Here is a 23,213-nt window from a genome sequence, read left to right on the forward strand (position 1 = left end):
ACTACACTATAAGTATATATTTGTAATTAAATATTAATAATGTTGGTAATTACACTAATTTGAGTTAAAAAAAAATATTAGTTCAATAATTTGCATGTGTTCGTGAGTAATATTGTAGTCTGGTGATTTTTTTTCCTAGGGTAGGGGGTTTTTATTCCGATTACCATAAGTATATTTAATCAATGGTATAAGGTCTATGAAAATTACTAGTGATATATTTTGAATTTTCATATAGGTACAAAATGTGTGTACAATAATTATAATTAAGTGTTATCCATAGATAATAGAAGAAAATGATTTTTTATTATCATGTTGTTATCACATTATCGTAAAGTTTTTCGTAGAGAAGAGAGAAACATCATCGGACCGCTGCATGTGTGTTTTGGTCACACTGGATTGTCGCTAGCAGTTCCTTCCATTTTCTTTGCGCCATTTTAGTGTTAGCCCATTCCGTTTTTGCCGTTTCAGTTTTTAGTGTTCAGTGTTTATCAACTGCGTGAATGATCCACTGTTCCCGTGCAAGTATTTTGTGCACTCATTTATTATTATAACTGTTGACATTCACGACGAAACTATTTTTATTTCGATACATAATTGATGAAAACGTTGGATCACTGAACAAGTGAACTCACTAAAATTGATTACTGTGCTACGGCACTGCGCAACACTTGAAAAATGGCTGCCAGTGACTCAAAGGCTCCGATCCGAAGTGTCAAACGAGTACAGTTCGGTATATTGTCTGCGGACGAATGTGTTAGTATATATTGAAAATTTGAAATGTATTTTAATTCGAAACTCCTCATTTATGTTCCGCAGTCCGTAATCTATACACATTTATTCACAACACACATACACAATACAATATACTGTTGAATGCGTTTAGTTTCATAATATTGTGTTGATGAAAGTTTGTTGGAATCGGAAAAAATAAAAACCCATCACCACGATAATATGAACCGATCACGTCACAAAATCTTTGGTCTTATGACTCATTATGACATAATCGAAATTATTTATTTGTCGTGTGCTTCAAGAGTACCTAAGTGTTTGTTAGTGGGTACATATCCATGAAAATACATGTTTACATTGCGTGTTTACACATTTTCAATGTTCCATGTTCGACTTGGTCGGCGTTATAATACGTATGATTGTAGAATATTTTATTATTTTGAAGCAATGGCGGAGTTTGAATATTTTTGGAACTGCTTGCTCATCATAATATTGTGTAGATCATTATTTATAATCTACTTACGATTGTTTGTTGGCATTTATAAATTTGTTGTTTAAAATCGTAAACAATCATGTTTAATTTATAAAATGGTAATTTCAAGTTTGACATACAATAATTTAGTTTGAGAATAAATATCTTTCTCTTAACTTATCTTAAATAGATGAGTCCCTAAAAATTATCCTATTCAGATCAGTGGTTTTACCATGGAATAGTACCTATGTCCTGAAACCCCTTATATCGTATTATTACTAGTATGCATGTACCAGATATTTTCTTAATCTGAATATCTTAATCTCTATGTTAAAATACCCCTACCTTAAAAAATTCTAGTTGAGCTACTGACTCAGTTGACTATATTATGAAATGCAAATTATATAATCATAAGCAATCACAACACCTATGAGTGATCATATTTATAAAAAAAAGACAAACAATTTTTGCCCAACTCAAACAAAAAACCCCTAAGAATTATTTAATAATTTTTATACCTTAAAAAGATATTTTGGATATAATATTTACCTGTTAGACAAGTTGGGACATAGTGTGTAGATTCATAACTAAAATGCAAATTACTGAAATACGACATGTCTCTTGAGTGTGCCTATTGCTCACAATTAGGACATAACTTTTGTTTACAAAAACTTATTTATAAGTTATAACTTCCCATTAACTTTGTTGGTTTCAATAGCTAAATATAAAACAGTATAAATATTGTTTTTTATTGGTTTCGTGTACAGTGTTTATCTTTTACACACATATAATAATATGGGGATACTGGGATTAAATTGGGTCATAAAGCATTGTTTGAAGTTTGTTAGGACAAGGGGACATGGTGCTCAAAAAAGTGGTCACCCTAACCTATGTTGGTCTAATATCCCATGAAAACTATTGAAGTATTTACAGATTTATGTAAGAATTATTTATGTGTTTAGAGCCACTGAGTATTACTTATATAAATAGTATTTTTGTTTTATTCAAATATCTCATTTTAATAAAGAAGACTTGTGAATTTGAAAATAATACACTATTTAATTAGTTAAATGGAAAAAATAAAAATCTATTTGTTTTCTTGTGCCTAGGTTTTTCTAATAACTATTTTCAAGTTTCTATTTAACATTTATGTAGTGTCCAGTGTATATACTTGTGGGTATAAATCACCCAAAAATGTTAGGGAGCTTAAGCACTAAACAAGTTTTAGGGAATACAGAACCTCACACTCACGTTTACCAATCTCCATTAACAAAACAAAATTAGTCATAGATTTAGGTGAATCTACTTTAACATAACATTTTATGTAACAAAAAATAATTTGTATTAATTTATAAGTGATAATTTTACTAGAAATGTAATTACAATGTACACTTGTTTTGAGTATATTTATTTAAAATAGTTGCATTATTAACCCACTGTTAATCACACTATCGTTAAAATGACTGCAATTTTTTACAAATTTAATAAAACACAGATTTTACATTTCAATCATTGACACTTAATATACCTATAAAAATAGTGTAGTAATATTCTAAGTAAATTGAATTACTTATTTATAGATTAAACTAAGATGAGGTGAGATATTATTCATATAATGTGTATGAAACAATATTTTTTTATTCTTGAAAATTTTAACGCGGTCAAGAAGACTGTGATGTGACTATTGAAATAATACACTAGCGTGACTCACCTCGATTTAAGAATAATACTTCTTGATATGGATAATTGATTAATCTGATAGTTGTATGTTGTGATTCATGTCCAAGATTTTTAACTATTATAATATAAGATAAAAATCAAGGTATTGAGATTCTAACATTCAAATTGAGGGTGTTATGGACCCTTAGCACCCCTGTGATTTGTACCAATGGCACATAGACAAAGAGCTCACAACTTAATGAAATGCTAATTTCATTTAAATATTTGAAATTGTATGTGTTTTTGTCTTGGAAAAATATATTTATTTGTGTACTTAACAGTCTGATTTTTCATGAGAAATTAATAATTCCACTTTTAAAATATTAACATAATTTAGTTGTTATGCTGTCTTGCCCAATACTGACAATCATATAAATCATATATTGAATTACTGATTTTTAACATCAGTAAATCTTTTAAAAAATACTCGTATTGATAGCTTTTCAAAATTAATTTGATTCCGCTACTACCATATATCAACTTTTAAATATAGATGAGTTTTCTCTAGCCTTAGGATATTATCTTGGTACCTGTTATACCTTTTACCAAAAATAATTTAGTATTTTTCTAAGACTACAAAATAATTTTGTATGATTACATTTTCAGTAAAAGCTAAATATTTTAATCTAGCAAAATATATCTTAAGTATTTAGCTTTATTTTTACATTGCTTCATTATTTTTTCTTATTCCTTTTTGTAATAAACGTTATGTTGTAATATAAGTTTAAGTAAAATATTTTTCATGACTTTACTAATTAGTTGTTGATGGTTATAGCGACGTATGTCGGTCACAGAAGGAGGCATTCGGTTTGCCGAGACTATGGAAGGTGGTCGCCCAAAACTTGGTGGACTTATGGATCCTCGACAAGGTGTAATTGATCGTTTTTCAAGATGTCAGACATGTGCAGGTTAGTGAATAATTATAACTTGTTTTTGTATTATTTACTAATTTTTATTATACTTGTAGGTAACATGACTGAATGTTGTGGCCATTTTGGTCATATTGAGCTAGCTAAACCTGTGTTTCATGTAGGATTTGTAACTAAAGCCATAAAAATCCTGCGCTGTGTTTGTTTTTACTGTTCCAAATTATTAGTTAGCCCTGTAAGTATGCTGAAAATAGACTCCATATATTTTTATTAAAATTAATTTTTTTCAGAGTCATCCGAAAGTAAAAGAAATTGTTATGAAATCAAAGGGACAGCAAAGAAAACGTTTAGCTTTTATATATGATCTATGTAAAGGGAAAAATATTTGTGAAGGTGGTGATGAATTAGATATTAATAAGGATAATGTCAATGATCCTAGTATGCCAGTAAATAAAAAAACTATTTGATGATAGTAATAAGTAATAATAAACTGATTATATTAATTTATTTTTACTGTTTTTATAGCCAAAAAAACAAGGACATGGCGGTTGTGGTCGTTATCAACCTACTATACGTCGTGTAGGCTTAGATTTGACTGCTGAGTGGAAGCATGTTAATGAAGATTCTCAGGAAAAAAAAATACCCCTGACTGCTGAACGTGTGCATGAAATTTTAAAACATATAACTGATGAAGAAGTTGTAATTATGGGAATGGATCCTAAATTTGCACGCCCTGATTGGATGGTACTAACAGTTTTACCTGTTCCTCCTTTACCTGTCCGTCCTGCTATTGTTATGTTTGGATCAATGAGAAATCAAGTAAGTTAAATTCATATCTTTTAAGTAAAAGATTATACTATACTTAAACATTTATATTACAGGATGATTTAACTCACAAATTGTCAGACATAATAAAATGTAATAATGAATTAATCCGCAACGAACAATCTGGTGCTGCTACTCATATTATAGCAGAAAATATAAGAATGTTACAATACCATGTTGCTACTTTAGTAGATAATGATATGCCAGGCCTACCAAGGTAAGTTTTTGTTCTATTTAATTAAATAATCTTGTTGTATTTTATAAAGATTCAAATAAATTTTATATTTCATAATATTAAACCTGCAGAAACTAAAAAAAGAACATCAATGAAACCTCACCAAGTACCAACATAATTCACGTGTTCACCAATTGGCATCATTCACACCTTATTTTTCATTTTACTGTAATTCGATAAGCGTTATTTGTGATTATTATTTAATACATTTGCGTATGTTGTACCTATATTGATAATTATATTTTATAACTTATCAATAATTTCTTTTTTTTAAAAACTTCATTTTTCTATCAAATTATAGTTTAATTTGTTATAAACATAATTTTGAAATGAAAAACAAAGTAACAGTTTCATTTATCATTCTATAATAATAAAAATAGCTTAGTTAATTAATGAACTTTAAAGCAAAGATTTGATATAATAAATGTTGAGTGATATGTCTGAGTAATTTTTGGTGAGATATAATATATTTTAGTTGTGACACCATTTGGTGTAAAACAACATCTGATCTACAACTTTGTACGTGTTGGGGGTGATGCTAATTGGCGTCGACATGAAAAAAAAACTCTAATTGTGAAATCTACATGCATTTTATATTTTTAGGGCAATGCAAAAGTCTGGTAAACCTCTAAAAGCAATTAAAGCACGGTTGAAAGGTAAAGAAGGAAGAATTCGAGGAAATTTGATGGGAAAACGGGTAGATTTTTCTGCTCGAACTGTAATTACTCCTGATCCAAATTTGAGAATTGACGAAGTTGGTGTACCTCGTACTATTGCTCAAAATATGACGTTTCCTGAGATTGTTACTCCGTTCAATATAGATCAGTATGTATAATTAATAATTTTTTTTTATATGAGTACTAACAGTATTTATTTTTTTAAATTTGATGTTAATTAGTATGTTGGAGTTGGTTCGCCGTGGAAATTCTCAATACCCGGGCGCTAAGTATATTATACGTGATAATGGCGAGAGAATTGATTTACGTTTTCATCCTAAACCTTCAGATTTGCATTTGCAATGTGGTTATAAAGTTGAAAGACATATTAAAGATGGTGATTTGGTAGTTTTCAATAGACAGCCTACTTTACACAAAATGAGTATGATGGGTCATAGAGTTAGAGTTCTACCTTGGTCTACGTTTAGAATGAATTTAAGGTAAATTATTATATTATTAAAAAATTATTAATGAATAATGAATTACTAATATTTATACTTATCTTTAATAGTTGTACCTCTCCTTATAATGCTGATTTTGATGGTGATGAAATGAATCTTCATGTTCCACAATCTATGGAAACAAGAGCGGAAGTGGAAAACATTCATATTACTCCTAGACAAATTATTACTCCTCAAGCTAATAAACCTGTCATGGGAATTGTGCAAGATACTTTGACAGCCATCAGAAAAATGACAAAAAGAGATGTATTTCTTGAGAAGGTAATTATTTTATATTTCAATTGCTAGAAATTAGATTTATATTCTCTGTCTCAAATAAGAGAAATCTCTAGCAGTGGGCTTTTACACACCGTAGCTTCAATAGGTGTTGTTAATGCTAACATGCGTCAATTGCTGTGCTCTTAGGATCATCACTTCATCATTTTATTGATCGCATAGCTTGCTAAAATGAACATGATACAAATGTTTTTTAGTTGCGGCTGATCATTGGAAACGAATGCTAACTATGAAAACCAATTTATTTGATGGGTTTGGTCTGACAGAACTAGTTGGCATCTAGTTGTGGTTACTCTTTAGAGGTGATCAAACTAGGGGAAAGAAGGATAGTAGATCCCACATGAACTTTTTAAAATATTCATAGTAACTCATATTGGTGTGAACTGGTAACAAATAATAATTAAAATAATTTGAAAAAATAAATAGGATAATAAATTAAAAAAAATTTAGCCACATCCCCTCCCCATGACAAAATCATTTGACCATCACTGTTGCTCTTATTTGAGACAGTATATATATGGTTTGGCCTATTTTTCAAATTGTTACATGTACAATATAATTTTTTTAATTATTTTTTAGGAACAAATGATGAATTTATTGATGCATCTACCAATTTGGGATGGAAAGATGCCTACCCCATGTATTCTTAAACCTAAGCCATTGTGGACTGGTAAACAACTTTTCTCATTGATTATACCTGGCAATGTCAACTTGATACGTACTCATTCTACTCACCCTGATGAAGAAGATAATGGACCTTATAAATGGATATCACCCGGTGATACAAAGGTATGATTAGGTGAATTAATTACTAGAACTATTTTTACTTAATTGATTTTATTTTACTATACTGAATTAAATTGTAAATATTATTTTGTAAGCATTTGTTTCTAGTTTTCTTTCTCATTAATTGAATGTTTTCTTATTTTATTTTTATTATTGAATTATACTATGATATATTTAATTGTTTATTTAATTTATTAATTTCTAGGTAATGGTTGAACATGGTGAACTAGTGATGGGGATATTGTGTAAGGCTACCTTAGGTACTTCAGCTGGGTCATTGCTCCATATTTGTTTTTTGGAATTGGGGCATGAAGTGTGTGGACGGTTCTATGGTAATATTCAGACTGTGGTTAATAACTGGCTTTTATATGAAGGTAAAATTCTGATATTATATAGTTTTATTATTTTTTTAACTACATTTTGTATTGTATACCTAGGTCATTCTATTGGTATTGGTGATACTATTGCTGATCCTCAAACTTATTTGGAAATTCAAAAAGCAATTAAAAAAGCCAAGGAAGATGTAATTGAAGTTATTCAAAAAGCTCATAATATGGATCTTGAGCCAACACCTGGTAATACTCTTCGTCAAACTTTTGAAAATCAAGTAAATAGAATTTTAAACGATGCTCGTGACAAAACTGGAGGTTCTGCTAAAAAATCTTTGACTGAATACAACAACCTTAAGGCTATGGTTGTGTCCGGAGCTAAAGGTTCCAATATCAATATATCTCAGGTATGTTATATTGTTACTATATTATTATTTTTATTTACTCCAAAATTGGTGGGCTTTTAGGTTATTGCTTGTGTAGGACAACAAAATGTAGAAGGCAAACGTATACCATTTGGTTTTCGTAAACGCACACTGCCACATTTCATTAAAGATGATTATGGTCCAGAGTCTAGAGGGTTTGTTGAAAATTCATATCTTGCTGGTTTAACACCATCAGAATTCTACTTTCACGCTATGGGTGGTCGGGAAGGTCTCATCGATACTGCTGTAAAAACTGCTGAAACTGGTAAGTTTTTATCTGTATAAAAATGTCTAAATTATATTTTAACAATTGCATCTTTTACAAGGTTATATTCAGAGACGTTTGATAAAAGCTATGGAATCTGTTATGGTTCACTATGATGGAACTGTTCGTAACTCAGTAGGTCAGTTGATTCAGTTGCGTTATGGCGAAGATGGTCTTAGCGGTGAGGCTGTTGAGTTCCAGAGTATTGCCACTATAGAACCATCGCATAAGAAATTTGATGCTGAGTTTAAGTTTGATATTTCTAACGAGAGACACATGAGGAAAATATTTACTGAAGATGTGTTAAAAGATTTGACGGGTAGCAATGACAGTGTATCTGAGTTAGAAAAAGAATGGGAACAATTGAATAACGATAGAGATACTCTAAGAGAAATTTTTCCTTCTGGAGAAAGCAAAGTGGTATTACCATGTAATTTAAAACGCATGATTTGGAATGTACAAAAAATTTTTCATATTAACAAACGAGGGCAAACAGACTTGAATCCAGTCAAAGTTATAAATGGTATGTGTGTATATGATATTATATAATTTAAACTGCAAATCATTTTTATTTATATTTTCTGTGACTGTAGGAGTCAAAGAATTGTTAGACAAGTGTGTTATTGTGGCTGGTGATGATGAGTTGAGCAGAAAAGCAAATAAAAATGCCACATTATTATTTCAATGTTTGGTACGTTCCACTCTTTGTACTAAGCTAGTATCAGAAAGATTTCGTTTATCATCTGAAGCATTCGAATGGTTAATTGGAGAAATTGAAAATAGATTTAAACAAGCTCAGGTAAAGTTTCCTGTTAAATGTAGTATATTTAATACCATTCTATAAAATATTTTTTTTACAGGCACAACCAGGAGAGATGGTAGGAGCATTAGCCGCTCAAAGTTTGGGAGAACCTGCTACTCAAATGACATTGAATACTTTCCATTTTGCTGGTGTATCTTCAAAGAATGTAACTCTCGGTGTGCCTAGATTGAAGGTAATATACTAATTTATACTAATTTTATTTATTTTTTAAAATTTATTTAACATATAATGAATATTGTAGGAAATAATCAACATAAGTAAAAAACCAAAAGCACCATCTTTGACTGTATTTTTGACCGGAGCAGCTGCTAGAGATGCAGAAAAAGCCAAAAATGTACTGTGTCGCCTTGAGCATACTACATTACGTAAAGTTACAGCCAACACTGCTATTTATTATGATCCTGATCCTCAAAATACAGTTATTAGAGAAGATCAGGAGTTTGTTAATGTTTATTATGAAATGCCTGATTTTGATCCATCGAGAATTTCTCCATGGTTGTTACGTATTGAATTAGACAGAAAAAGAATGACTGGTAATTACTAATTAATAACTATTTATTTTTTGTACATCAATTTATGTATTTTTTATTTTTCAGATAAAAAATTAACTATGGAAGCAATATCTGAAAAGATCAATGCAGGTTTTGGTGATGATCTTAATTGTATATTTAATGATGACAATGCCGATAAATTAATCCTACGTATACGTATAATGAATGGTGAAGACGGAAAAATGAATGGAGGCGATGATGAAGATACTGTTGATAAAATGGAAGATGACATGTTCCTTAGATGTATTGAAGCTAACATGTTATCTGATATGACCTTACAAGTACGTAAATAACAGTACTAGAACACATTTAATTTAAATTGCAATTTTTTATATTTGTTTTCTTAATTCATAGGGTATAGAAGCCATAGCAAAAGTGTACATGCATTTGCCTCAAACAGATGCCAAAAAAAGAATAATCATTACTGATACTGGAGAATTTAAAGCTATTGCCGATTGGTTGTTGGAAACTGATGGTACTAGTTTAATGAAGGTGTTGAGTGAAAGAGATGTTGATCCTGTAAGAACATTTTCGAATGATATTTGTGAAATATTTTCGGTAAATACTAAATATAATAATTTAAATTGCTAAAATAAAATTTGAAACAAAAAAGAAAACTTGGTTAGTGCGAATCTCGAATTTCAGGTTTTGGGCATTGAAGCTGTACGAAAGTCTGTAGAAAAAGAAATGAACACTGTATTGAATTTTTATGGTCTGTATGTAAACTATCGCCATTTGGCATTATTGTGTGATGTAATGACAGCTAAAGGTCATTTGATGGCCATTACTCGACATGGTATTAACAGACAAGATACTGGAGCTTTGATGAGGTAATCTATTTTCTTTCAAATTGTATTATAAATGATTGAACTTAATTAACAATATTATGTGATTAAACATATTTAGATGTTCGTTTGAAGAAACAGTTGATGTGTTGTTGGATGCAGCTGCACATGCTGAAGTTGATCCAATGAGAGGAGTGTCTGAGAATATTATTATGGGACAATTGCCTAGAATGGGAACAGGTAAATCATTTGGTTATTTTAAATTTAATAAAAAAAAAAAAAATACAACATATGTGAATAGAATACATATAATATATTTGTCTTAGGTTGTTTTGATTTACTTTTGGATTCTGAAAAGGCTAAGGATGGTATAGAAATACCAATGGATAATGGTTACATGGGCATGGGTGCTGGTGGTATGTTTATGGCTGCTGGAACACCATCAATGTCTCCTGCTATGACACCTTGGGATCAAACTTCTACACCAGTTTATCAAAATAGCTGGTCATCAAGTAAGAGTGACACTTAAACACCTTCAGTAGTTATGTTTCTTCTATTCATTCCATTAATCTTTTAATTATTTACAGGTTTGGAAGCTGGTATGACTCCTGGTGGACCTGGATTCTCTCCGGCTGGATCAAGTGAAGCTAGTGGAACATCTCCATTCTGGATGACAAGTGGAGGAACTCCTGGTAGTCCTGGATCTCCGGGCATGGCAACCAGTCCATATGTGCCTAGTCCTAATTCTATGTCACCAAACTATAATTATCCATCAAGCCCACAATTTGGATCTATGTCGCCGTCCATGACTCCTACTAATTATTCGCCAACAAGTCCACAATATTCGGCCACACAACAGAATACTCCGAAATACTCTTCAATGTCGCCTAACTACAACTATTCTCCAACCAGTCCATCGTATTCACCTACAAGTCCATCTTACTCTCATACATCATATTCACCAACAAGTCCTTCGTATGTATTTAAAAATTATCTTACAAAATTAAAAGTTAATTTTTTTTTTTTTTTAGGTACAGCCCAACATCTCCATCATATAGCCCAACATCACCTTCTTATAGCCCAACATCTCCATCATACAGTCCAACTTCTCCATCATACAGCCCTACGTCTCCCTCGTAAGTCTATTAAAATTAATGTCATTGTAACACCGCTTATTATTATTACTTTACTCTCAAGTCTTATTTTATACTCTGTATGTTAATATTCAAAAGCTTAAAATAGTTTATAATAATCCTTTTTTAATTTCAGATACAGCCCTACCAGCCCTTCATACAGTCCCACGTCACCATCGTATAGTCCAACATCTCCATCCTATAGTCCAACTTCTCCATCGTAAGTAACTTTTATATAGTCAAATTTGAATTCTAAATTTTAAAAATTTGTATAAATATTTAATTTTAATCATCTTACTAAATTTATAAGTTAAAATATCATGGTTTTTATTATTATATAATTTGAATTACTTGGCACCAATAATTAAAATGCAATTTACTTTAACAGGTATAGTCCTACATCGCCATCTTATAGCCCAACTTCACCATCGTATAGCCCAAGCTCTCCACAATACACAGCATCTTCACCTTCCTATACTCCTAGTGCTACATCTGGTGCCAGCAATTACAAATATTCACCCACGTCTCCCTCTCTTGCTGTTAGTCCAACATACTCTCCAACCAGTCCAATGTATTCGCCATCAAATGCATCATACTCTCCATCTTCTGTGCAACATACGCCAAATGCTGGATCTACACAGTACAACCAGTCTTACAGTCCCAGTTCACCAGTTTACTCGCCTACTAACTTCTCATTAGCAAGTCCCAGGTAAGATAAAAATCGATAGCAAATTGCACTTTTAATTTAATTTTTAAACATATCATCTATATAAAAAACCAATTTTATTTTAGGTATTCTCCCACATCACCAACATATTCGCCTGGTGTTGGAAGTCCAAATTATTCTCCATCTTCACCCAGCTATTCTCCAACATCTCCAAATTATAGTGGTCCTGAAGAACAACAATAAATCAACATTCTGTTTTTGTAAACAATCCTTACACTTTTGAATTATTTTCATGAAACAGATTTTTTTAGCGTTTAAGTATTTTAAGTAGTTAGATCCTATATTTCAAGGATAATTTATATATTAAAAAATGAATTCTTTTAATATTATATTATTGTAAATACAAACATCCGAGTTATTATTCTTACCTTTAGGCTTTAATCTATTTTGAATCCTGGGTTACAATCATGGATAAATATAATAGGTACTTGTATTATGCTAAATACAAGCACTTTTGCTGTGGATAGTTGGGAAATTAAAACCATAATTTGTCAAGAAACTGTCCACGGTTAATGAATATATTTTTTTTAAAAGGTTTAGATTATTACTTGAGGATTACTATTATTGAAGATATATTATTATTGATATTTTTCACAAATACAATGTTTGTTTTAATATAATGTTTACAAAAATAAAATAATAATACATAAAAAATATAATATGACAAACTTAAAATAATTGTAGGTAACGTCCACATGTGCCTTAAAATTAAATTTAACAATTCACTATGATCATTATAATAATTTATAATGTTATTTATATTTATACATACCGCCTATTTGATAGGTTTAGATATTATTTTTAAGTTTTACTTTTGAGCAATTTGATATACAATAATGACTACGAGCACAAAGTCGGTCATAAACAAAAAATCACCACTCATCTATTTGATTAATTTAAAATATTATATTATAATATTTCATTCTCGTTGTACACTAATAACATTATTCACAATAGAAATCACTGGCAACGTTAACTTATATTTACATGAAACACAAAATCGTCGTGTCTAGTAAAAAAATCCACAGCGATTTGTGCGGAGTCGTACTAGGAAAAACCGAACGCGTTGGGTCGCACATTGGACCGCGGTCGTGGACAAGACGCGATGGCCGTCCAAGTCTGGTCCTAATGATATCGGCCGTCGTTTCTGTACTGTCGTTCGTCGCGATGATATCCGGCCGGCCGACCGTTGTAGTAACCGTCGCCGCCACCGCCACCTGAATGCCGTTGACCGTAACCGGTGCTGTTATTGGCGGCCGGAGGCCCGTAACCTGCAGCGGGTCTCGCCGGTGTCATCGGCATCGAGTGGCCCGTGGCCTTCCGCCAGCCATCCAGGTACTTGCGGCGCTGGGCCTCGTCTTCCGCCGCCTCCCTCAACCGCCGCCGCTGCGACCTCGACGAACTGCTCTCACTCGAGTCTTCCGACGTGCCCAGGCCCATGTCCTTGTCCGACCTCGGGTTGGCGGCGTACGGCTTGTTGGCAGAAGAGCCGCCGCGGTACCGCCTGTCCGCTTCGCCAAAGTCAGGCTGGAGCAGCGACGGGTGCGGTATGCAGTACGGTCCACGGCCGGCGCCGTTGTTGGCACCGGTCAGCTGCTGCGCCGACTTGCATTCGTCCGCTGCGGTGGACGGGCGGCGAGCTTTCCGCGACCCACCACCGCACGCGCCCGGACCGAACAGTGACAGAAGCACGGGTAGCAGGATCATGCCGTGCAGTGCACCGAACACGATCACCAGGAAGATCATCTTGAAGAACACCATGAATATGTAGCTGCCGGCCAGTATTAGGGCCGACACGCCCAGCACCGTGCTGATCGCGCCCTGCATTATCGGCAGGCCTAGCGCGTACAGACTCTCCCGGACCCGATCCGCAGGCCTCGTCGCCCCGGATGACATGTACGCATAGCATATGTGGGCGGTGAAGTCCACCGAGAAACCAATGCACATTATCAGGTTCACCATGGATATAGTGTCCAAGTTGACGCCCCACAGGGCCATGTAGCCGACCACGCCCAGCTCGATGGACACAATGGAGAAGGCCACCCACAGGGAGCACAGCACGTTCGGTATGAACAGGAACGAGATCAGCATCATTGTAGCCCCGCCCACCACCATGGACTGGATCGACGTGGGCCTAACGAGTTCGAACTGCGGACGCAAACAACAAAAAAAAGAAATCATCATTACCTAGGTTGATTTGCGGGCGGGTGGATGTACTCGAAAACGTTTTATCCGAAATGTATGGTTTGAATTTTTATTTTTGAAAGTTGCTATTGCTATTATTTAAAAAGTTGTTGATATGTAAAGTTAGTATTGCTATTGCTTTCGAAACTCGTTTAAAATAATAACAAGCCCAACGGAATCAGAAAAAAATATAAAATTTGCCAACGACGAGCAACAAAAGCCAGGGCGCATCGACGCAAAAAAAAAATGTGATTGTTATTTAGTTGTAAAGAACGTTCGGTTTTAAGAAAATGTATTGTTTTTTAATCACAAAAAGAGAAATTAGAAAAATCTAAAATGTATTTTTAATTCTGTGAACAATCATAATTGTGTGAACCGATTAAATTTGACAAGCTTATAGTTAGGGGTACCTAACCTACATACTATCCGACGCAACAAATAAGATTTTTAAGTGAAAATATTATACGTAAATAATAATATCGTAATTTGCGCTGGTTAAGATATAATTTATTGTGATATTAATATAATGAGTATAATCTTACCTGGTCGAAAAATACGAAGTACGGATGGAAGACGCTAACGTTTAACGGAGATTCGTGAGCTATTTTCCGCAGTTCTCTCACCATATCTTTTTCCATGTTTCCATCGCTAATATTTACCGCCTGTATCATGAATCGAGAAGCCACGATTTTGGTACCGTCGTCGTTAAACTTTACATCCAACGAGAATGGATTCGGTTTGAACAGCCACAGCTAAAAGTGTAAAAACAAACCGATACAATATAAGTATACCTATTAGTTTACCGTACGAAACCACGTTGTATAATACGGAAACGTTCAATACTTACATCGTTTAGCGTTTGCAAAAACGTTTCACGTGTGTCGATGGTCACGTTCAGCTCCTCTTGATTTCGATTTACGTAATTCACAAATGACCGCACCCAAGACTCTGTGTACAATGGACTAGATATGAACGTCGAATTCTCGAAAGTTTTGGTCAAGTTCTCTATTTCGTTTTGGACATCCACATCCCAATAGTCCAATTCTCCAGCAATTATTACCTAAACGGAAAATGGTATTATGTAGGTATGCATATAGACGATATAGTATTATACTATATTATATTATGTAGTTTCGAATTTATATTTTTAAATTTTTAACAAACTGATATTTTGTTACAGCTGACGACAAAACTGTCAATGTAATAAATGGCCGTTTTTATCGCACGCACGATAAACGTCTTATCTTCATAAAAAGGTTATCAGACAGTTTCATAGGTATTTTACTATGGAAAAAACCTTAAAACGTGCATTGGTCGTATATAGCCATTTCTTAACGGATTAAATTTTTTTTAGAAAGATGAAGAGACCACCCTGTACCCACAGAGGCTAAAAACCAAAATGTTAAAATATTTATTCTATAATATTATGTCGGTTGCCCTTTAAATTAAATGTTACCTAATAAATTGAGTTCTTATTAATTGAAAATAATACAAATTTAAATCAGCCTTTAAACTACTTTATAATAGGGTCTGAAAAATGTACAATCCGTTAAGAAATGGTTCAGAAAATGACTATTATTTATAGTGTTTATAGTGTTTTCCGTACGAAATTTGATCTCTATGAGATGTCCGTGCAGTGGTGTGATCAGCTTTTTTGAAAGGGGTTATATGCATTTATGACTATTCTCAGAACATGACGTTATGTATACATTTATTGCTTTATCATATTTTATTCTATATAACGAAAATGGGCCGAAGGGGGGATATGACACCGTATTAAACCTAAACTTTTTTAGATCAAGTTCTGGATAATGCCTGCATGTATTTTACAAGTAAATAGCAAGAATTTTTAAGGCTAATCTCGGAATATGCAAATCAATAATAAAGGATTTTTAGGGGTTAAACCGAAGTTTCATTAGGTAACTACTTTTTAAAACTGTATAAAAAAGATAGAGATGGGAAAAAATGTTTTGTTCTTTGATAATCATCAATCACCATCATATATTTGTACAATATTTGTATGAACTACTGATCTATTTATTATATTTGGCTGCTGAGTTTCACGGCTTCTTTTTTCAACAGTTTGTCGAGATATTTTTATATAGACTGTGCAATAGTTATATAGGTACAACAGCAAACTACCAAATACCATAATTTTATAATTGGTATCCCACTCCCCGCCGTTTATTTTATACCTAGTAAAGTAATAACATAGCTCACACGTCTACTCCGTGATCTTATTATATAGGAGTTGACAAGTTGTTAAGAATTTCAACCCTGACATTTTTTTTTATTTTAAAGATTTATTATCATTATTTTTAATTGAGTGATTTCTTTGAAATAAGTCGACATTGATGATAAAATTATCGTTTTCTTACTTTTTCAATCTTCAACCACGCACAAGTAATTATAATTTATATCTATATCTTTACAAACGTCCCTCATTGCGTTTATGTAACATGATACACGTCACTGTCACATAAATATATTTTAGTCAACCGGAACCTTGAATATTAATAATAATATTAGTTCATGAGGTTATAGGTTGCACCTATTATTACCTAATTACGTTCGGATAAAGTACAGGTAATTGTATATCCGTACACTGTCCTTGTTAGTTGTTGCACTGTTAACAATGTTAACATATCAATAAATTCTTAAGTGAGAGAGATCCCGACGATGACAAGTTGCCACATACGCTCCGTGGGACCAATTTTCAATAATTTATATATTTTATAGTCACTTTATACATTTTTTTAATAATTGTAGTGCCCCTTGAAATATTATTACTTAAGTATCGGAAAGTCCTAAATCTTGTAATAAATAACAATAGTTATAATTTATTCGTTCGAATAAAACGGGCAGAAAGAAGTTTCACAGAAAAAACGGAATCAACCGTGAATGGTTTTCAATAGTACCTGTGAATAAATTTGATTGGATTGTACATTCTTTTATATGTAAATGTTTTTATATAAATGTTTATAAATGTACCTATGCCTTATATTTTTATGTCGATTGTCGATAGTATATAATATAATGTATGTTATTCGTACCTGGATTCTGTACGGAAATTCTCTGAAATAGAAATCGTCCCTGTCGTAGAACTCGATAGAATACGAATCGGCCCTGGACAGCTTCCTCCTCTGCAGTCCTTCTTGGATGGTGGTGGTGCCGTACAACGCACCCGCCAGGTATCCGGCGAACACCAAGAGCACCAATATCTTCACGTACCACTGGTTCAATGCCCATCCCAGACTGTCCCGGCACCAAACCATTATTGCGTTGTCTGGGTTGTCCCGAGGATTTCCGGGGTCCTTAGGGTTCACTCCGCCCGAACAGAACACTCTGTACAGCCACGATTCTTTGTCTGCAATGAAAATCATACAGCTGCTTAATATCCCAGCATGTGCGTAAGAGGTCCATATGCAGACACGTCGGTACATTTAAATTAATTTTTTTCCACAGTAATCGGCTAGGAATACAAATGTTGTATTCCATTAAATGTCATACATATATTTTTCACTATTACTGCTGATTACTGTTGAAAAAACCATATTTAGATGTTTTATTGATTACCCTATAGGAGATAATAATATAATTGTAGGATGATACTATATATAGACTTTTGGGATATATTATAATAATGTAGAGGTATGTGACAGGTCAAATAATTATGTTATCTGTGTAGAAGAAACAAATATTGGGTTGGTATTACGATTTCAGAAGTAGAAGGAATAATACAATTATTAAAAAATGTGTTGAAATTAACATTTTTCAAATGATCAAAAAAGCGAACATTCTGTTAGTGTAGGTTACTGTTTTTGGGTAGGCCACTGTAGAAACGCCAAACGGGAAATATAATACATATAATTATACACTTGTTACATTTCAATGAGACTATTATAATAATAGTGTTTTGAAAAATATAGCTAGTAATGACTATTTATTTGGTAAATATAGGTAAAACAAATACCAACTTGTAACATTAAAATAATATTATGAAATTTTAAAACGGTAAATTATTTTTTGTTTTCTCGTTTTACTTTTCTTGTGTCTTATCTATACAGCATTGTGTGCCTACACGATTTGTGTATAGAAAAATGTACAAACGTATATGGTGAAAATTAAAAAATATACATAGACTCGGTCGGTAATACGTGAATATAGGTACATATCTACCACTGTCCATCGAAAACTTACATATTCCACCATTCACATGCTGTACAGTTTATTTATTTATTCGTGTGGATACATATATGTTGTACAGTAATACCTTTACACTTTGCGGTTGTACAAACTTCACGTACGGACATCCCGTTCTTATAAACGCATTCAAATTACCGTATTGTATACGTGACACGTGATATATTATATTGTGGTGTGTAGGATAATATTTTTTCACGCGCACACACGTTCTATGCCCACCCCACACCTGCTATCAATATATTATAATACATGTGTTTATGTTTATTGTACCACCAACTAAAATAACATATAATATTGTATCGCGGCTATATGTCTATGTATATGATGACAAGTGAAAAGTGTTCGTATACATGTTGAAACTACAACATAATAATATATTCGTAATAATACGTTATGCGTTCAATTTTATTCGATTGCAATTCATAAAAATAAAATTGTTGGACATTTTTGAGAATCATATTATACATAATTCGTATTACCGCTTATCGGTTGTCCCGTGGACGTGATATTACATTTTTATTTAAGCATATTATGCCACATATACTATATATACATAAATACATAATATTATATACCACCTAACCACCTATACTCAGAGCATCTATATATACACATAGCAACGATGACGAATGACGATCGCTTAACATAACTTTCGAAAATGTATATGACTATACATTGCATTGGAGTATATTACAACGGTCTACGGCATTGTTATTCGTAAATATTGTAGGCAGTCATATCTATACTATGGTTGTTGCGCAAAAAACGATGTAATCTCACTGGGTACAGGACTTAAATATTTATATGTTATACATGATATATGTAATATGTATTTCAAACAGCACTGGTTCATATTTACTTGCGATTGCAATAGTGCAATAAATTGTATAGTCACAAGCGTGACTGCTCATCAATTAAAATAATTTTTTGACTAATAAATATGATATTTGTAAACAGTTTAATAATGAATTGTCATCACCTAGCGCAACCGTAATAACGAACCTATAGGTATATAACGGTACTAGGCGGTACCTAATGTTCTAATAGGTAGGTACTTTGGTTCGGGTTTGAAAGTTTAAGCGATTCCGTCTAGTCCGCAAGCAGATCTTATAACCAACTTACTAACTATCTAAGATAAAATAGAACTGTCCATTTACCAAAAACTACTTTTGGCTCAAGTACAAATTTAAAAATGTATTCCTTTAATGTATGGTTGATAGAATTTAAATGATGTAATAATAAAATGAAATTGCAATTTCAAAACATGTTGAAGAAATAAATTATTGATGTTAACTTTGGTTTTTTTTTTCGGAATCTGTTTTCAATTAAGATTCTCTCTTTTCATTGAGAGGTTCTATAGTTTTTGAAAATTTCATTAACCGACTTCAAACTAATATAATATTATCGAAGCGCATCAACTTGAACAAACGGTCAAGGAAGTGAAAATGAAACTATGATGATCCTTAAAAACCCGATATATTTTATTTGAAAATATCGATTCTGGTTAGGTTCTGACTCAATATGTTATGGGTTTTGGAGTTCTAAGACCCGTTCTATTCACTGGATTAAAAAAATCTCAAATTGTTCTGTATATTATTGTTCTCATAGTGACTGAAAGTTCCTAAAAACTGTACATGTTTCTGCATAGAAATATCAAATATAAAAAATCAATTTAGCAGTTATAGCAGTTATATCTACATTTCATAATATAATATTGTATAGTCACTTATTGTATATTGTACTTATAAATCAAAAGGTACCTATCATATGAATAAAAATATTGTGTAATATAACTACCTATATACCTACGCCAAAACTGCAAATGCGAAGTCTCTCTGAAAAATTATAGGATTTCATAACACCAAACCAAAGTATTTTTTTAGTAGAATTTTCGTGGTCCTCCATAATTCATATTATGTGTAACGGGAGTCGGAATGGTCCAATTAAAACGTTTGCACCGGCCAAGACTATAAACTGCATAATTATATAGTATTAAACCGCGTGCACGGAACAAACATCGCTGCGGTTTATTAATTACGTTCTGTCCGATATTACTACCACGGTTACCATCACGGACAGACCCTAATAAGTGATACACATATTTAATACCGTACGTTGAAAACGATTTAGTTTTTTTTTCTTTGGTTACTATTAATTTGTTTTTCTTTTTGCGTGATCGTCAAATCATAATAATATGGAATCGATCGGCTTATGATATCCTCTCGATCCGCGACTTTCTTCGGTCATCGCACTATACGCGTGTCGCTCATTTCAAGGCCACACGCGTATACGTGCGTAGGTAGTCGTCGGAGACTTAATAGGTGTAATATATATAACGGTATATACCATATACACTTATATTATAAATTAATAAAAATGTATTATGCTCTCGAGCTTCAGTAGTAATTGTTGTGATTGGCTAACCCTCAACTACTTCGCCACACGTGTATAACCATACATATTGTATAAGTACCCGTACCACCAATGACCATATAGTACCAATGTACTACCACCAGTATCCACCATAGACCATATAGTACTTAATATCGTTAAATGTATTTTAGTATTTGTATTATTATAGTTGCAAATCCTTTATGAGTACTGATTAAAAAATCATAATTTAATATGACCTATAGGTTTTTCTCATCTAAATTATTAAATACTTGCTTCTAAACGTGTCTTATTTATCTGCCAGTCATATGTATAAACGTTGTTTGTGAAACGAATAAACAAACAATATTAATATATAAAACCCAAAGGGTTTTAGTCCTAAATGCGACTCTGATTTCCTATTTCCTATTTAATCTGGAAGATATAAAACATACATTAACTGTATAATATTGATTTAATTAAAGTATTATTGTTACACATTTTAACTTATAGAATGTGTCAAATCCCTAGTTCCCTTAAATAATTGTCTTTCAGCATTTTACTGTATAACCAATATATTATGTTCTACTATATTAAAATGTAGTCAATCTTTATTATTTTATACTATAATTAAGACGAATATAATTTAGATTAAAAAAAAAACAATGACAACTGTTTAGAATAATTTTTATATTACGGTAAAAGTTATTAAAATATACACCCAGTGGCCTGCAGCCCAATGATAGCCCACTCAAAATATTATCGTCCACCCATACATGAATAATTTACATTGTTTTGTTTACATAGGTATATTGTGTCATGCTGCGATAATATTAAATATGGTACAATGTCGGTACACACTTAATTTAAATATCAAAAACTATTGATTGTTCATATAAAGCATATGACTTTTTAAATTGTTGACTTCGATAAAAATTATGAAACAATTTTATATAGAAATATATTAATATTATAAACTATATAGAGTCATCAAACCGGTTAACTACCTTTAGAAACAACAGGTTAGTGAACCTAAATTCGGACTATTCTGTAAAAAAAATAAGGTCAAAATGCATAAACAACATTTTTTCTCAATTGTTTTTAATTTCCATTGTATGGTCGATAATCACTTAATAAATTCCTTTTTTTTTCCATACACTATATTAAATCTTAGTACCTAAAGAAACCATACACAAAAAAAACTCGAAAATGATAAAAGGAGCTATACAAGTAAATAGGTACTAAAAATGTGAATCAAATAAATTTTAATAGTCTTATACACTAATTGCTGTAACGTTTGTGACAAAGTTACATAGGAATACGAACTGAAGGGTGGTAAATGAATAATGTATCGGTAAAATAAAGAGAAAGGAGTTTGAAAGTTAACACTATGTAAAAGGAAAAGGCAAAAGAGTTTCAATGTGCGGGTACAAATTTTCAAATTTATGAATTCACACAACTTGTCACTCGAGTATGGGTATAACGTATAAATAATAATAATAATAATAATAATAGTTGTTCGGATTGTCCATGGCATAGACTCTATGCTCTTTAAGTCTATAATATGATACGAAATATATTATTATTTTAGCGGTAAGTACATTATGCTACTAGTTTTTATTATTTATTAAATACAATTAATATTAAACTGCAGGGCTCGAGTAAAAGAGAATGCCAAAATCAATTGGGCAAATTTTACAATATTATTACTTATCTACTGTAAGCAAAAATGTTTCACCCAGTTTTCATAGGGAAATAAATTTAAATGTTGTATCTATTTCTTCTTAATCTCGATGATCTATGAAACGCGAAAAAGCAGTTTCATAGTCAGTACAGAAATGGAACGTTATTCCCGTTTCCTGAAAAGTAGTGATTTTGACTTATTTACATTTACCCGCCCTCACCGTCTGTAATAAAAATGTCTGTTTGAATTTATCTTGTTGGTAAAATAATCGTTAGCGGCGTGTTATAAGCCGAGTGATCTATTCACCGATGACACTCATAATTTCATAAGCTACTAACGTTTTTGGAGATATTTTTTACATAATTTCAAGTTGTTAAACAACAATATCTTTTTACTTTTTTATCGTTATCATTTTCAAATGTTCACTTTTGTTTTTAATCTAAACGCGAATTTTCAATTCTTTATTCCTAAGCATAATATTTTTTGGATATATAAAAATCAAGTTTCATTAAATAGATGAAAATACTCCAAATAATATTCTTATTCGGAATTTGAAATTAAAATTGTATGTTGTCATTCAAGTGAGGGTAATAGTTAAAATATGAAACCGATAAGAAAAAATAGCGAAAAATGTTATTTGGCA

General features: G+C 32.1%; 2 protein-coding genes across 2 annotated transcripts in view; one reads left to right on the forward strand and one right to left on the reverse strand.

Moving 5' to 3' along the window:
• The first annotated feature begins 440 nt into the window (after window positions 1-440).
• LOC111032285 (DNA-directed RNA polymerase II subunit RPB1-like) lies at window positions 441-12,473 on the forward strand. Its single transcript, XM_022312550.1, has 27 exons — window positions 441-753; window positions 3,696-3,828; window positions 3,888-4,024; window positions 4,080-4,235; window positions 4,315-4,608; window positions 4,671-4,831; window positions 5,453-5,674; window positions 5,748-6,005; window positions 6,077-6,287; window positions 6,882-7,091; window positions 7,294-7,462; window positions 7,526-7,824; window positions 7,885-8,107; window positions 8,169-8,630; window positions 8,701-8,906; window positions 8,968-9,102; window positions 9,172-9,463; window positions 9,527-9,762; window positions 9,836-10,039; window positions 10,127-10,311; window positions 10,388-10,506; window positions 10,593-10,778; window positions 10,854-11,241; window positions 11,298-11,402; window positions 11,536-11,619; window positions 11,788-12,108; window positions 12,192-12,473. The coding sequence occupies exons 1-27, from the start codon at window positions 676-678 to the stop codon at window positions 12,307-12,309; spliced, it is 5,592 nt and encodes a 1,863-aa protein (XP_022168242.1). The 5' UTR covers window positions 441-675; the 3' UTR covers window positions 12,310-12,473.
• A 665-nt stretch (window positions 12,474-13,138) lies between these two features.
• Window positions 13,139-23,213, reverse strand: part of LOC111032287 (patched domain-containing protein 3) — a 32,510-nt gene continuing 22,435 nt past the window's right edge. The window contains exons 7-10 of the mRNA XM_022312552.1: window positions 17,364-17,677; window positions 15,158-15,370; window positions 14,853-15,062; window positions 13,139-14,274 (exon numbers count right to left, since the gene is read on the reverse strand). Of these exons, the coding sequence (XP_022168244.1) occupies window positions 13,252-14,274; window positions 14,853-15,062; window positions 15,158-15,370; window positions 17,364-17,677 (1,760 nt within the window). The 3' untranslated portion in view covers window positions 13,139-13,251. The remainder of the gene's footprint in view (window positions 14,275-14,852; window positions 15,063-15,157; window positions 15,371-17,363; window positions 17,678-23,213) is intronic.

Source organism: Myzus persicae, unplaced genomic scaffold (assembly GCF_001856785.1).
Source record: "Myzus persicae strain clone G006 unplaced genomic scaffold, MPER_G0061.0, whole genome shotgun sequence".
NCBI lineage: Eukaryota > Metazoa > Arthropoda > Insecta > Hemiptera > Aphididae > Myzus > Myzus persicae.

Bases quoted from the DNA above. Each gene is read 5' to 3' on its own strand.
- LOC111032285 (XM_022312550.1), top strand. From the start codon at position 676: ATGGCTGCCAGTGACTCAAAGGCTCCGATCCGAAGTGTCAAACGAGTA. The intron at 4,832-5,452 runs GTAAGTTTTTGT...TTATATTTTTAG, and splicing joins GATATGCCAGGCCTACCAAG to GGCAATGCAAAAGTCTGGTA. The intron at 8,907-8,967 runs GTAAAGTTTCCT...TTTTTTTTACAG, and splicing joins ATAGATTTAAACAAGCTCAG to GCACAACCAGGAGAGATGGT.